Below are 16,027 nucleotides of genomic sequence, written 5' to 3' on the forward strand. Positions count from 1 at the left end.
ACGAATTTAAAACCCACAGCAGAGCATGGCACTTTTGCTAGTTTTGAAGCAAATGAAAACGGGAAATGTAATACCAACTACTTAGTTGATAACACTGAATCTGATCAAGTAGAAATATTATACAAAGCAAACGTATAGAACCCCATTATTGTAATACAACATAACAACATATGTTGAAGCACCGTAAATCATAAAAAACATGACATCGGCCTTGAAGGCCCAAACATTTCTCTAGTCGGTAGACACATCAAGCTAAGTTCGGCATCCCCTCCTCGCCCATGTGGTTGTTGGCTTCCTCCTTCTGCTGAATTTCTCCACAAACCATTCATGCTTCTTGTCTGCCAATGTGTTTCCAGCAACCACTACCACTATTAGTCCGCTAACAACTCCCGGCAAGACTACATACCAGTCAAACACAAATGGAAATCCAGCCTCTTCATCTTCTTCAAAGCTTGATCGTGGCGGTTGCCTCGAGCTCTCAGAAGCCTCGCATTTCTTGGACAAAAGCTCTCCACACAGACCTGAGTTTCCTTGGTATGAATCTTCTAGGAATGTACCAAATTGTTGGCCAAGTGGTATAGGCCCCCAAAGATGGTTATACGACATGTTGAAGTACCCAAGGAAAGTGAGTTGTGCCAAACTACCGGGGATCATTCCTGAGAGCTTGTTTTGAGAGAGATCCAACGATTCAAGAGCAGTCAAGTTCCCTAGAGATAAGGGGATTTGACCAGAGAGTGTTGTTGGAGAGGTTTAGCACATGGAGTGCTCCTAACTCCCAATGATACCTGCTGGAATCTCTCCTTCAAATCTATTACTTGAGAAATCCATGAGTCTCATATCATAGGGGGTCTGAACATATCTCAACTCAACACCTTTTATAGGAATTATCATCTCGTATGAAAATTGAAAGTAATATCCATATTTATTTGTGCTGTCGTTCGATGAGACTATAAAGTACCGGCTTCCCTTGTTCATGACAACATATTTCATGAAATTCCAGTTCTCCATGTACTTAGAAGGCAACATACCTGAAAATAGATTGTTGGATAAATCAATGATTAGTTGGAGGCTTCCCAATTATCCCATGAAATGCGTTCGACCCCAAAATGAGACCCCTCAATACTGGAAGTACCCCTAACCAAGAAGGGAAGATGTCACTGATTTGATTGTTGCCAATGTGAAGAAACTTTAACTGAATGCAATCGGCCATTGATCTTGGTAGCATCCCCTGTAACCGATTGTAACCCAACCCAACAAATTTCAAACTATTTTTGTTAGCACAAAATGGAGGAATATGGCCGTGGAAAGAATTAAACATCAAATGCAGTATTTCCAAGCTACTGGACTTCCCCAAACACTGTGGAAGCATACCACTTAGGTTGTTGTTGGCCAAATCAAGAACTTGAAGATAATTCAAGTTGCAGAACAATGGTGAAACTTCTCCACTATAATTATTGTTGTCGACCATGTAAACCGTGATAGATTATGGTGGAATTGGCAATGACCCTTGTAACCGATTATTAGCAAGATTAAACAGTTGTAGATTTTTCCATGGAAGAGTGACTGGATTCTCCTCAAAGCCTGTTAAGAAGTTAGAGTCGAGGTCGAGATTGACCAAAGTTTCTCTAGTTGCATTCCAGAGCCATTTTGGTATTTGGCCATGAATGTTGTTACGAGAAAGGTATAGGCCTCCCAATTCGTATTGATTTTTCAAAAAATCTGGAATCTCTGTCAAGTTGCATTCAGCCAACTTTAGAAATTGAACTTTGGAAGAGTAGCACTCGAACCAGATTTGACACGCATGGATAACCTGTTGTCCGATAAATCAAGTACCTTCAACTTTTTGAGGTTGGAAAACTCATCAAACTCAACTAATCCACTCAAACCGGAAAGGCCAAGACGTTCAAGATTTCTGAGGTGGAAAAGCGACTTAGGAAATTCTCCTTGCAAATAGTTGGAGGTGAGGTTCAGATGTTCAAGATTTCTAAAGTGGAAAAGCGACTTAGGGATTTCACCAGTTAATGAATTGTAGACAAATATAGGAACGCAAGTTGGGTCAGGTTAGCCACAAAACGTGGGAAATTCCCCTGTAAGTTAATATTCGAAAGATCCAAGTAGTTGAGCTTGGTTAATTTTCCAAAACAAGACAAGGAATCAGGAACTAGGAATTGGCCTGCGGAAACATCATGAAATGAAGCCATCTCAAGGAAACTGAGCTGGGTAAGGTTTCCAAATGAAGATGGAACATGGGAATCAAAACCACAGTATGAGATATCAAAGTAGTTTAAGGAATGAAGGTTTCCGATAGAATTAGGAAGTTCACCAGAGAAATTTGTCGATGAAACATCCAATGTTTTGAAGGAATTGGTCCGGTTAAAAGTAGGAAAAATAAGCATTTAGCTTTATTTTTTAGTATAAACTAAGCTCCTCTAGGTTTGGTAGGTGGAAAATGCCTATTGGGAATTCCCCATACCACCCACGGTAGCTTAGATTGAGAGATGTGAGAGAAGATGCATTGACCAAGATATCAGGCACAGTGGAGTATATGCCTACATCACTAAGATGAAGTTGTTTTATGCTGGTCAAGTTTTGGACTAGGATTCTCATGTTGGACTTCCTAAGCTCCAAACCATTATTTTGAGATAGATCAAGGGTAGACAATTTGGATAGCTTTGAAATTTCAGATGGAATTTGGCCAGAAAGTGCAGATAGTGAAAGGTTGAGATAGGATAGACTCGAAAGGTCATGGCCCAATCTCGATGGTATTTCAGACGAATTAAAGTTGTTATCTGAGAGGTCAAGCATCTGCAAGTGAACAAGTCGGAAGAGGGTGCTGTTGGAATTGATAGAACCATAAAGACAGCTGCTCTTGAGGTCAAGGCCAATGACACGGCCAGACTCCGCATGGCACTCAACACCATCCCACGAACAACATTTACTCTGATTCTGATCTCCTTCTCGAGCCCAAGATGCTACCTTCGGATAAGCAAAAGGAGATTTAGAAGCTGACTTGTCTATCGTAAAGCTTTCCTTGAATTGTAACAAGAAGGAGTGCTCGTCAGCGTGGCAAAGTATCCGTGTCTGAGTCTGCACAAATGAAAAACAGTGAGTGGCATTAAGTAATAGAAAAAGAAGACAATGGAAACAGGTAAAGTTGGACAACCAAGATTCCATTTTCATGGCAGTGTGTTTTTCTGGTTATAGGAAATATTGTTTTATGGCTCTCGGATAATTAAGAGTGGAGAAGTTAACTCCTTTTATAGACACAACTCATGCGAAGCATAAATAAAAAAAAGTATGAGTCGATCGATGAGTGGGTGGTGAATTGATGTCTCGATCAATTGAAGACTTGAAGTCATTCATCGTTTGCATGTAATAATTGCAAACTCGATCGTTTAGTTTTATCTATACGCTCGTTTGATCTTAAAAAATGTGAATGTAATACTTTGAGTAGATAAAATCAGGTGATCGCCATCACTTGAAGACTTGAAGTCAAGTCGTCGTTTGCATATGTGACTCATCTCAACGCTTATTTATCTTTTTAATACATGTTCTAATTCTGTGTCTATATACTCCTTAACTCAATTTATTTTTTGTTACACTTATTTATCTAATGTTAATGACTTGAGTTGAAGTTCGTCCATGTAGTAGGATTTGCTACGTATACACACAATTTATTCATAGTACGTGAATATTAATTAATTTAGTTTTAAATTTTACTGTTTTATTTTCTAGAGCTTTGCACACATAACAATCAATGAGTTGTCACTCCTACTAATAAAAATGTTACTGAGGCTACTATCTCTTTCACAAACAGAGTAGCTTTTGTTCCACTAATCACGGGCATGAGGTCTTGTGAACCAGATTATAAGCCACTGATCATCAACATAAACGTTCTTGTAAAGCTAACCAAGCATTCAAAGTGACAGGCCAACGAATCGATGGAAGTCTTTCGAAGCTAGCTAATATCCTATTCACCACTTACACAAATTTTTGGGTGCGCACAATATTAATTATATATTGCAGGATGTAACATGATTAATTTTATAAAAAAATTAGATTTTAATCCTTAAATGATGACTGCTTGCCGAAATGTTGACAGTAAGAAAGTCAAAGAGAGAAGAACAAAAGTATAAAAAAAAATGAATACTTTACCTGCATATATCGCACGAAAGTGCTAGTATAATCAACTGCTCTCCTCTGTGCAAGCTTTCTCATCTTTTATCCAAGAAAACTGTCAGCATGAGCTGCAACAAACAAACCATTTGTCACTCATTATAAAAAAAGGGAGAATTCATTAAATTCTGCACTAAACTTCTTAAAAAAATTAAACCACTATTTGCAAATATCATTTACACCCTTGGCCTCACTGGCCCACCCTTTTAAATTGCAAATCTCAATAACTTCAAGATCCAAAACCAGTTCTAATGGTTTAATACACTTTAAAGTTGAAAATCCCAGTCAACAAAATAAGTATAAAGCAACCAAATTCTTGTTTAGGTACTTCCCCACAATTCAAATTGTTTTCTTTTATTCTCCATTAATTTCCAACTGAAACAGGAAAGAACCAGAACAAAATAGCAAAGACAAAGGCATAATTTGGTACAAACCATCATTAGGAGGAAGAGGAGGAGCGAGCACAGGCGGGTTGTGTGATACACAGGGGCCATATTGACGGCTGACGCATCATTGGGGCCGGTGGTAATGTTGAGGGTGGTGCTGCTGATGTTGAGGGTGTTGTTGCTGATGTTGCGGGTGCTGTTGTTTGTGGTGTTGTGGATCAGGCTACATCATTGTCGCCCCAAATCAAAGTACTAAGAGGAAGAGAGAGGAGAAAAGAAAAAAAAAAAAAAAAACCAAAACCAAAACCCTAGGATTAGAGAACCAAGAAGTGGAAAGTTGCACCAATTTAAACGCCTTCTGCCAAGCTAAAAATTGAATTCAATTTGCAAAAGCAGTCACACTGGCTATGAATTCAAGTCAAAGAGGGCCTAAAGAGTGAAATTTAGAGTTTCAACACAGTTTGGCCTTCTCGTAGATATGGTTTCTTTTCATATTCTCAACCTATCACAAAAAAAATATTCAAGTAAAAAAAAGGAGAACTTGAACTTCAAAATTAATCAAAAGAACTATAATATCATTTGGGGGTTTCTGCTGAAGTGAAAAGTAAGGGTTTTACATTCTATAAGGATCGATGTCTAAGGAGAGGATCTGTTCGTCTCCGTTCATCTCTATATCTTTACCTTCTTCAATTCGTCGCTGCGATTGGATCTCCAATCTCTCTCTCTCTTTCACAAAATATACCCAAAAACCCAAAAGCTAGAAACTAAAACCTAATCACCCAAAATCCCCAATCCTTAACCAAAAACATAATCAGTCACATATACTACATAGTGAATGAAATGTGGAAACTCAAATCAAACGCCTTCAATTGCTTAAAGTTTCAAAATTTCAATCATTTGTCGAGCCTAAATTTGAAAAATTACAATCCTCTCTTGACTAACTCCATCCAAAGATTCAAAATACCAGAAAGCAAATAATTGTACTAAAAAAATAAGTAAATTCGTTATAAATTCAAATCAACTTAACAAAAAACAACAAAGCTACCAATCAAAATAGGAATTCTGCAACTACACACACTATTTACAGTGCTATGCAAAACTCATATTTGAATGAGGGCCTTTACTATTGAATTGAAAGATGGCTGTTTTTTTTTTTTTTAATTAGGATGACCTTACCAATCAAACTTACAGTGCTATGCAAAACTAATATTCGTAATCTATACCAGCTCTAGCTTGCCTCCACTCGTAACAGCTCCGATCTGAGAAATACAACGCAATTTCTGAAAAAAAAAAAAAAAAAAAGAGTCAGAAAACCTTAAAATCCCCAAGAACCCTAATTTATAAACTCCCAATCAAACGCAAAAAGGATAGAGGAAACCCAAATAAGGGAAATTCAAGAAATTCAACATACCTTCATCGACAATGGAGGCGGTTGTTGACCGTCACTGTACCTCCATTTTGCGCCCACAATGTTTGAGGCTTTCAACCGTCACTAATTGGTTTGTGGGCTTCACATCGAGAGATAAAGGGACTTATGAAAACAGATCCCACTAACCTCCCTATTTAAAAACAGAACATGATTTAGGTGATTAAAACTCATTTGAACAATCAGCGAAACTTGAGTGAAAACAATTAACTAATTAACCACTTGCACCCTGCTCAAAGTGAAAAGCAATTTCAAATCAACAACTATATGAATCCAGATTCATTAACAACCACTTTTGCCATAATTTTCTTCTTTCATTCAATTGTTTGAATGACCAAATGCCAAGTTTGGCACGGTTTCATCTGTGCCCTAGATTCTTGTAAAACACGAAGTTTAAAGAAACATGAAGCTTTAAAGTAACAGAGGCATAAATGAAAAACCCTGGAATAAACTTAACTTAAATGTAAAATGGCAATTGGGTTAACAAATCTTGGAATAAAACTAAATCACAAAATGAAAAGCACCTCCAATAAATTGACATTTTATACTTTTGGCTGGCCAAAAAATATCTATCTTTGCTGGAATATGCAAATAAAATGCAAATTGACAAAAACATTGAAATTGAAATGCACAGAAGCAAAGCAAATTACAAAACCTTAAACCAAATGACAACTTGGAAATGGAAGCAAATGTGAACTGTTTTTAATCATTTAGGTTCAAATGATTGGCAGGAGAAAGGGCCATTCTTTGAATCAACATGATAAAAAACAGAACATGATTTAGGTGTTCAAATCACCGAAACTGAGAAAAACAAATTACGAAAAAATTTGAGAAAAACAATTAAATTGAAATGCACAGAACAAAACAAATTGAGAAAAACACTTATTAAATTGAAAAGCCTTCTTTAGATTAAAGTAATATTTTAAGTCATGAAATTTAGGTCTTGAGTAACATTCACTGTTTATAGACTTAAATTTTGTTTTTTAGTAAACTTAAATATTTGAGTTTGGGGTCTCAGTACTACGGTCTAATATTTGAGTTCGAAGTTCGTGGATGGTGAATTCGATACCAAATTTGGTTGCTCATTATGTGACATAGCCAAACTCCCTCTCCCCTTAGTGTAAAATATCAATGTACTAAAAAAAAAAATTTGAATTTGGGTCCAAAAACTGAAGTTGATCTTATGGAGAATTTACACGTGAAAAGCCCTAATAAATTATCTATACTAAAGCTCAATAAGGAAAATAAACACAGTTTCTAAGTACAGTGAAGGACAAAAAAGCCCTTGTTTCACTATCATTTTTCAGTGCTACTTTTTTTAGCTACATTGTAAGATGGCCAAAAAGGCCATGCCTCTTCAACTTGTCGAGAAATTTTCTATTGTTCATAACATAAGTGGTACACTAAATGTTATTATATAAGCGATGAAAATTTTTATTCTTTATATTATTAATTTTTTAATACAAATATCTTACTATTTATATAAAAACATATAACGACTCACATCGTGTGTTCTGGGCATGTTAAAAAATCTTTCCAATTTGTAAACCCACCGTTTCTCTAGATACTTCCCAGTTCCCACATTGTTTTTCTCACCGCGCTGCTTGCCTCTACTCTCCCCGTTTTCCTCCTCGGCTCATCTGCTAAAATCTCTTCGATTCTACCAACCGCCGCAACCGTTCAGACTTTCTCAAAGGTAAATTCTTTTCTCATCCTTACAAAATTTGATATTGATTTTGAAAATAGTGAAAACCCCATAAAACAAACTGACTTTCTCAACTGAAGATTATGATATATGTTTCGCATTTGATTATTTAGGATAATTACATGCGTGAGGATTATTAAATGATATATTTGATAAATACGTCTAATTTTAAGGTAGGAGCCTTTAGATTACAACTCACTTTATGGTTTTGCATTAGAAGACAGATCTGTACTCAACTTCTTAAGCAAGTCTGGAGGAAATCTGCTGTTAGTTGATGCTCTGTCTCCGTCTCTTTTTGCCTGCTTTAATATGCTTTCTTATGATCTCTAACTTTATAAAGTTTTTATTTTTGTTTTATTAATTTGATTCGGAAGATTTTCAGAGAATAGCTTCAATTGAGTTAGGTTTTGTTCAATTTATTCTCATTAGTTTCATTCCAATTCAATGATTTTGTGTAGCGCTGAGTTTTCTGTTGGAGAATACATTTTCTTCATAGTTCATTCAATTTTGTTTTATTTTCTGATTTGGATTTTGAAATGTTACCAGGATGGGAAAGGGATCGCCAATTTGAAATCAGCTCTTCAGGTATGCATTCATTCCAGATTTAAAACATCACTTCTGTTTAGTATGTTGTTTATCATTTTTTATCATAACACCGTCATGCGGTGTTACTGTCCGTCCTTGTAGTTGTTAAAATCTGCTTTTCTGAGTTGTATATAGAACTCTTAACGTAGAATTAGTAAAATACAGGTGCAGAATGAACGACTAATCAATGTGGGAAACTTTTGGAAATGTATATAACTGTAACTTAGAAATCTCCCATTTGGATTGCACTTATGCTTTGAATGCAAAGTAAATAAAATGTAATGTAACTTAAAGAGTTATTTTAGAAATGAATGGGTTGATTTGTGATTTTATGGAATTTTCAGAAGTATCTATTATGTGTATAGTGATATATGTGTTTATGAATGCAGTTAAGGTGCTGGTAGCTTTTGAGTATCAATTGCTTATTATGTACTTGTTATTCAAACTCTCTCTTTATTAGGGAAATGATTCATATTTGCAATAAACTACGAATTTAAAACCCATAGCAGAGCACGACACTTTTGCTAGTTTTGACCTAGAAGCAAATGCAAAATAGGAAACGTAATTCCAACTACTTAGTGATAACACTGAATTTGATCAAGTAGAAATATTATACAAAGCAAACTTATAGAACCCCATTATTGTAATATAACATAATAACATATGTTGAAGCACCAGAAATCATAAAAAACATGACATCGGCCTTGAAGGCCCAAACATTTCTCTAGCCGGTAGACACATCAAGCTAAGTTCGGCGTCCCCTCGTCGCCCTTGCGGTTGTTGGCTTTCTCCTCCTGCTGAATGTCTCCACAAACCATTCATGCTTCTTGTCTGCCAATGTGTTTCCAGCAACCACTCCCACTATTAGTCCGCTAATAACTCCCGGCAAGACTACATACCAGTCAAACTCAAATGGAAACCCAGCCTCTTCATCCTCGTCAAAGCTTGATCGTGGCAGTCGTCTCGAGCTCTCAGAAACCTCGCATTTCTTGGACAAAAGCTCTCCACATAGACCCGAGTTTCCTTGGTATGAATCTTCTAGGAATGTACCAAATTGTTGGCCAAGTGGTATAGGCCCCCAAAGATGGTTATACGACACGTTGAAGTACTCAAGGAAAGTGAGTTGTGCCAAACAACCGGGGATCATTCCTGAGAGCTTGTTTTGAGAGAGATCCAATGATTCAAGAGCAGTCAAGTTCGCCAGAGATGAGGGGATTTGACCAGAGAGAGTGTTGTTGGAGAGGTTTAGCAACTGAAGTGCTCTTAGACTCCTAATGGTACTTGCTGGAATCTCTCCTTCAAATCTATTACTTGAGAAATCTATAAGTCTCAGATCATAGGGGGTCTGATCATATGTCAACTCAACACCTTTTACAGGAATTATCTTCTCGTATGAAAATTGAAAGTAATATCCATATTTATCTGTGCTGTTGTTCGATGAGACTACAAAGTACCGGGTTTCCTTGTTTGTGACAACATATTTCATGAAATTCCAGTTCTCCATGTACTTAGAAGGCAACATACCTGAAAATAGATTGTTGGATAAATCAATGATGCATAAGTTTGGGAACTCATGATCAGTTGGAGGCTTCCCAATTATCCCATGAAATGCATTCGACCCCAAAATGAGAGTCTTCAATACTGGAAGTACCCCTAACCAAGAAGGGAAGATGTCATTGATTTGATTGTTGCCAATGTGAAGAAACTCCAACGGAGTGCAATCAGCCATTGATCTTGGTAGCATCCCCTGTAACCGATTGTAACCCAACCCAACAAATTTCAAACTATTTTTGTTAGCACAAAATGGAGGAATATGGCCGTGGAAAGAATTAAACATCAAATGCAGTATTTCCAAGCTACTGGACTTCCCCAAACACTGTGGAAGCATACCACTCAGGTTATTGTCCAAAGTAAGAACTTGAAGATAATTCAAGTTGCAGAACAATGGTGAAACTTCTCCACTATAATTATTGTAGTCGACCAAGTAAACCGTGATAGATTGTGGTGGAATTGGCAATGACCCTTGTAACCGATTATTAGCAAGATTAAACAGTTGTAGATTTTTCCATGGAAGAGTGACTGGATTCTCCTCAAAGCCTGTTAAGAAGTTAGAGTCGAGGTCAAGATTGACCAAAGTTTCTCTAGTTGCATTCCAGAGCCATTTTGGTATTTGGCCATGAATGTTGTTACTAGAAAGGTTTAGGGCTCCCAATTCGTATTGATTTTTCAAAAATTCTGGGAACTCTGTCAAGTTGCATTCACCCAACTTTAGAATTTCGAACTTTGGAAGAGTAGCACTCGAACCAGATTTGACACGCACGGATAACCTGTTGTCTGATAAACCAAGTGCCTTCAACTTTTTGAGGTTGGAAAACTCATCAAACTCAACTAATCCACTCAAATTATTACCGGAAAGGCCAAGAAGTTCAAGATTTCTGAGGTGGAAAAGCGACTTAGGAAATTCTCCTTGCAAATCATTGGAGGAGAGGTGCAAATGTTCAAGATTTTTGAGGTGAAAAAGTGACTTAGGGATTTCACCAGTTAATGAATTGCCAGACAAATATAGGAACACAAGTTGGGTCAGGTTCGCCACAAAACGTGGGAAATTCCCCTGTAAGTTATGCGAAAGATCCAAGTAGTTGAGCTTGGTTAATTTTCCAAAACAAGACAAGGAATCAGGAACTAAGAATTGGCCTGCAGAAACGTCATGAAATGAAGCCATCTCAAGGAAACTGAGCTGGGTAAGGTTTCCAAATGAAGATGGAACATGGGAATCAAAACCACAGTATGAGATATCAAAGTAATTCAAGGAATGAAGGTTTCCGATAGAACTAGGAAGTTCACCAGAGAAATTTGTCTCTGAAACAACCAATATTTTGAGGGAATTGGTCCTGTTAAATGTAGGAAAATAACCATTTAGGTTTGTGTTCAAGTATAATCTAAGCTCTTCTAGGTTTGGTAGGTGGAAAATGCCTACTGGGAATTCCCCATACAACCCACAGTAGCTTAGATTGAGAGATGTGAGAGAAGATGCATTGACTAAGATATCAGGCACAGTGGAGTATATGCCTACATCACCAAGATGAAGTTGTTTTATGCTGGTCAAGTTTTGGACTAGGATTCTCATGTTGGACTTCCTAAGCTCCAAACCATTATTGTAAGACAAGACAAGGGTAGACAGTTTGGTTAGCTTTGAAATTTCAGATGGAATTTGGCCAGAAAATGCAGAATGTGAAAGGTTGAGATAAGACAGACTCGAAAGGTCATGGCCCAATCTCGATGGTATTTCAGACGAATTGAAGTTGTTATCTGAGAGGTCAAGCATCTGCAAGTGAACAAGTCGGAAGATGGTGCTGTTGGAATTGATAGAACCATAAAGACAGCTGCTCTTGAGGTCAAGGCCAATGACACGGCCAGTGTGACAACCCGTTCCAAATTTTACGTTTTTATTTTATTTTAAAAGCGTGAATTTACGAAATTTGCCCTAGAGGCAAGGACTTTGACTTCCGTTGACCATCGACTTGAGAGATGTGGGACTTATTCTTTAAGCATATCCTCGTAGTACTCTTTGGTACGAACGTATAGGCGAAATCCGTTTGCGAGTCCGGATTATAACGGTATACTTATGGACGTTTGAAATTGGTTATTTAAATATTTGAATTCTCACCTTGTGGGATTAGTGGACCAATTAAATTAAAGGGACAAGGAACCAATTAGAATATAAGAGTGAAGCTTGCAGCCAATCAAAAAGAAAAGAAGGAAAAAGAAAAGAAAAAAAAAAAAAAAAAAAAAAAAAGGAAGAAAGCTTCCCGTGCACCCATACCCGCACCACCACAAGACCATCTTCCAAGGCCGATTCCGGCCAACTCCGGTGGAGTTTTTGGATGCCACCACCACCATCTTGAAGCTCTCATTCCCCTCTACAAAACCCACCCAAGAACCACCTTGATTAACCATGGTATGGGGCGGTTTGAGGCCACGAAAGTTGACGAAAATCAATGGTGCTCCGGCCACCCTTTTCGATTTTCCGGCAAATCGGCAAAGCAATGGCCGATGCCACCACTTGGGCTTTGTAGCCCATCATCCCAGGAGCAAAACCCAACCAACCTTGACCCCGTTGGACCACCGTAGACGACGAATCGACGTCGGGAAGTTTTAGACACCCGCCGACTTCGTGGGCAAAATTGACCATCTTCCGTCCACTTTTGGACTTCGTGGCAGGTATGAAAGTTGCTCCACTCAATGAGATCTTAATTTCTGTGAAGTTTGAGAATTTTTGGAAATAGTTGGATTTTCCGGCGAGTCGGGGCGGCCGACCGCCACCCGCGGCGGCTCGTGCGGCGGCGCGTGGCCAGTGAGCCGCCAATGCTATTTTTAGGCTATGTCGAATGTTTTGAATTCAGTTTTGTCGTTTGAATGACGTAGGTTGATAGTTGGAACCTAAATTCGTTACGATACGTTACTTGATAAAAATGTGAATCGACGATCCGACCGTTGGATCGTCACCAAAATTGGATACATTATAATATATAATATTTAAGGATCATAGGAATTTACGGATCGGGAATCCGACTTAGGGATCTTCCTGAATTGGATTTGTAAGTTAGTAAAATAAATGTTCACGGCCACTTGTTTTAGGCAATTGGCGGAGATCTGACCGTTGGATCGTAATGAAACTTTAATATGTTATTCTAGAAACATATTGTGGATCGTTGGGAGTTGCGGATGGGAAATCTGATATGCGGATCTTCCAGGTCAAGTTATACAAAAATATGACTATAACAAAACACTATTAGGTTTAATGCACTTTAAAGTTGAAAATCCCAGTCAACAAAATAAGTATAATGCAACCAAATTCTTGTTTAGGTACTTCCCCACAATTCAAATTGTTTTCTTTTATTCTCCATTAATTTCCAACCGAAACAGGAAAGAACCAGAACAAAATAGCAAAGACAAAAGGCATAATTTGGTACAAACCATCATTAGGAGGAAGAGGAGGAGCGAGCACAGGCGGGTTGTGATACACAGGGGCCATACTGACGGCTGACGCATCATTGGGGCCGGTGGTGATGTTGAGGGTGGTGCTGCTGATGTTGAGGGTGTTGTTGCTGATGTTGCGGGTGCTGTTGTTTGTGGTGTTGTGGATCAGGGTACATCATTGTCGCCCCAAATCAAAGTACTAAGAGGAAGAGAGAGAAGAAAAAAAAGAAAAAAACCAAAACCCTAGGATTAGAGAACCAAGAAGTGGAAAGTTGCACCAATTTAAACGCCTTCTGCCAAGCTAAAAATTGAATTCAATTTGCAAAAGCAGTCACACTGGCTATGAATTCAAGTCAAAGAGGGCCTAAAGAGTGAAATTTAGAGTTTCAACACAGCATGGCCTTCTCGTAGATATGGTTTCTTTTCATGAATTGAAAGAAAAACCCATCAATCGATTGACAGACTTGAACAATTAGAGAGTAGTAAAGCATGTAAAAAGCAAAAATTTAAAGCTGTTATGGATCCATATTTCACTAAAGACCACACACGCAGAAACACCCCCCCCCCCCCAAAAAAAATTCGAGCATCACCGCTCAGGCCCCCCCCTTTTTCTTCCTGAAATCCTACACCCACCCCTGCGACTGTGCAAACCATGCAAACCTCTTTGTGACACCGACATCACCCCTCCCCCCCTCCAATTAAACGCATGAAGCAGCACCCATGTGTGCTCAAACGCGTCGAAAAACATATCACGCATTCGTTATACATTTCTCTATTAACTAATCAGCTAACTAAATTTAAAATTAGCTTCCAAACCAAAAAAGTTCTGAACTTTTAATTCTACAATCATATTCAGTTCTTCATCTCTTACTCTAGATCCCAATTACAGAAAGACCTAAACTTTATTTCAATTTAATATTGTTTTCCCCAAAACAGCACAATCCCACAAAAATAAAAGTATAAAAAACAACAATAAATCATGAATTAAATTAAATTTCTCACCTCCACCTCTACCAGAGCTTTCATATTCTCAACCTATCACAAAAAAAAAAAAAAAAAAAAAAAAAAAAAAAAATTCAAGTAAAAAAAAGGAGAACTTGAACTTCAAAATTAATCGAAAGAACTATAATATCAATTGGGGGTTTCTGCTGAAGTGAAAAGTAAGGGTTTTACATTCTATAAGGATCGATGTCTAAGGAGAGGATCTGTTCGTCTCCGTTCATCACTATGATCTTCATCTTCTTCAATTCGTCGCTGCGATTGGATCTCCAATCTCTCTCTCTCTCTCACAAAATATACCCAAAAACCCAAAAGCTAGAAACTAAAACCTAATCACCCAAAATCCCCAATCCTTAACGAAAAACATAATCAGTCACATATACTACATAGTGAATGAAATGTGGAAACTCAAATCAAACGCCTTCAATTGCTTAAAGTTTCAAAATTTCAATCATTTGTCGAGCCTAAATTTGAAAAATTACAATCCTCTCTTGACCAACTCCATCCAAAGATTCAAAATACCAGAAAGCAAATAATTGTACTAAAAAATAAGTAAATTCGTTATAAATTCAAATCAACTTAACAAAAAACAACAAAGCTACCAATCAAAATAGGAATTCTGCAACTACACACACTATTTACAGTGCTATGCAAAACTCATATTTGAATGAGGGCATTTACTATTGAATTGAAAGGTGGCTCTTTTTTTTTTTTTTTTAATTAGGATGACCTTACCAATCAAACTTACAGTGCTATGCAAAACTAATATTCGTAATCTATACCAGCTCTAGCTTGCCTCCACTCGTAACAGCTCCGATCTGAGAAATACAACGCAATTTCTGGAAAAAAAAAGGAGTTAGAAAACCTTAAAATCCCCAAGAACCCTAATTTATAAACTCCCAATCAAACGCAAAAAGGATAGAAGAAACCCAAATAAGGGAAATTCGAGAAATTCAACATACCGTCATCGACAATGGAGGCGGTTGTTAACCGTCACTGTACCTCCATTTCGGCCCGCAATGTTTGAGGCTTTCAACCGTCACTAATTGGTTTGTGGGCTTCACATCGAGAGATAAAGGGACTTATGAAAACAGATCCCACTAACCTCCCTATTTAAAAACAGAACATGATTTAGGTGATTAAAACTCATTTGAACAATCAGCAAAACTTGAGTGAAAACAATTAACTAATTAACCACTTGCACCCTGCTCACAGTGAAAAGTGTTGAAAACCCCGTTCACTGGACCTTATTCTTTGATATAACCAACGGCAATAGACTCAACTAGCAAATATAGAAATACTTAGAAAACACACCAGAAATTATACTGGTTCGGCAGAACTTATGCCTACGTCCAGTTGTGATTTCCCTAGGTAGAGAAATCACCGCTTCTTTGATTAATAATAGAGATTACAGAACTTATGCAAACCCTAGAACTAATCTCAAACCTCTCTGCTGTTTTGCTGTTTTTCTCTCTACAGAAAAAACAGCCTTGCCGCACCCTATTTATAGATATAGGGTTGGCTTACATGTCCTTTACAGATTATAATTCCTATTCTAAGTGGAATAGGAAATTAGACTTCCTTTCCAATTCCAAATAGACTTCTAGGATTTCTACATTGAATAGGAAACTAAGATTCTTTCCTAACCCTAAGTGGAGAAGAATTGGTGCACCTTTTCCTAAAACAATCCTAAACAGAAAAGGACATAATTTACGAACCAAAAACTAACAATCTCCACCTTGGTGAGTCAAACCAAGTCTTGATCGTTTG

At 37.6% G+C, this 16,027-nt stretch overlaps 2 protein-coding genes and 1 pseudogene across 2 annotated transcripts in view; all 3 read right to left on the reverse strand.

Moving 5' to 3' along the window:
* The window catches only part of LOC148694153 (receptor-like protein 7), a 61,223-nt gene that overhangs the window by 38,850 nt on the left and 6,346 nt on the right, over positions 1–16,027 (reverse strand). Inside the window, exons 2-6 of the mRNA XM_088699693.1 lie at positions 15,220–15,366; positions 14,432–15,096; positions 14,261–14,293; positions 13,256–13,457; positions 4,156–4,247 (exon numbers count right to left, since the gene is read on the reverse strand). Coding sequence (XP_088555819.1) covers positions 4,156–4,218 — 63 coding nt within the window. The 5' untranslated portion in view covers positions 4,219–4,247; positions 13,256–13,457; positions 14,261–14,293; positions 14,432–15,096; positions 15,220–15,366. The remainder of the gene's footprint in view (positions 1–4,155; positions 4,248–13,255; positions 13,458–14,260; positions 14,294–14,431; positions 15,097–15,219; positions 15,367–16,027) is intronic.
* Positions 69–3,218, reverse strand: LOC148694155 (receptor-like protein 7; annotated as a pseudogene).
* LOC148694156 (receptor-like protein 6) lies at positions 8,873–12,042 on the reverse strand. Its single transcript, XM_088699694.1, has one exon. It carries the CDS (start codon positions 11,601–11,603, stop codon positions 9,024–9,026), a length of 2,580 nt encoding a protein of 859 aa, XP_088555820.1. The 5' UTR covers positions 11,604–12,042; the 3' UTR covers positions 8,873–9,023.

This window comes from Pyrus communis, chromosome 9 (genome assembly GCF_041283825.1).
Source record: "Pyrus communis isolate YQ-2024b chromosome 9, ASM4128382v1, whole genome shotgun sequence".
NCBI lineage: Eukaryota > Viridiplantae > Streptophyta > Magnoliopsida > Rosales > Rosaceae > Pyrus > Pyrus communis.

What these genes read in the sequence shown, in the direction of transcription:
- LOC148694156 (XM_088699694.1), bottom strand. Translation starts at nt 11,603, where the DNA reads ATGCTTGACCTCTCAGATAACAACTTCAATTCGTCTGAAATACCATCG.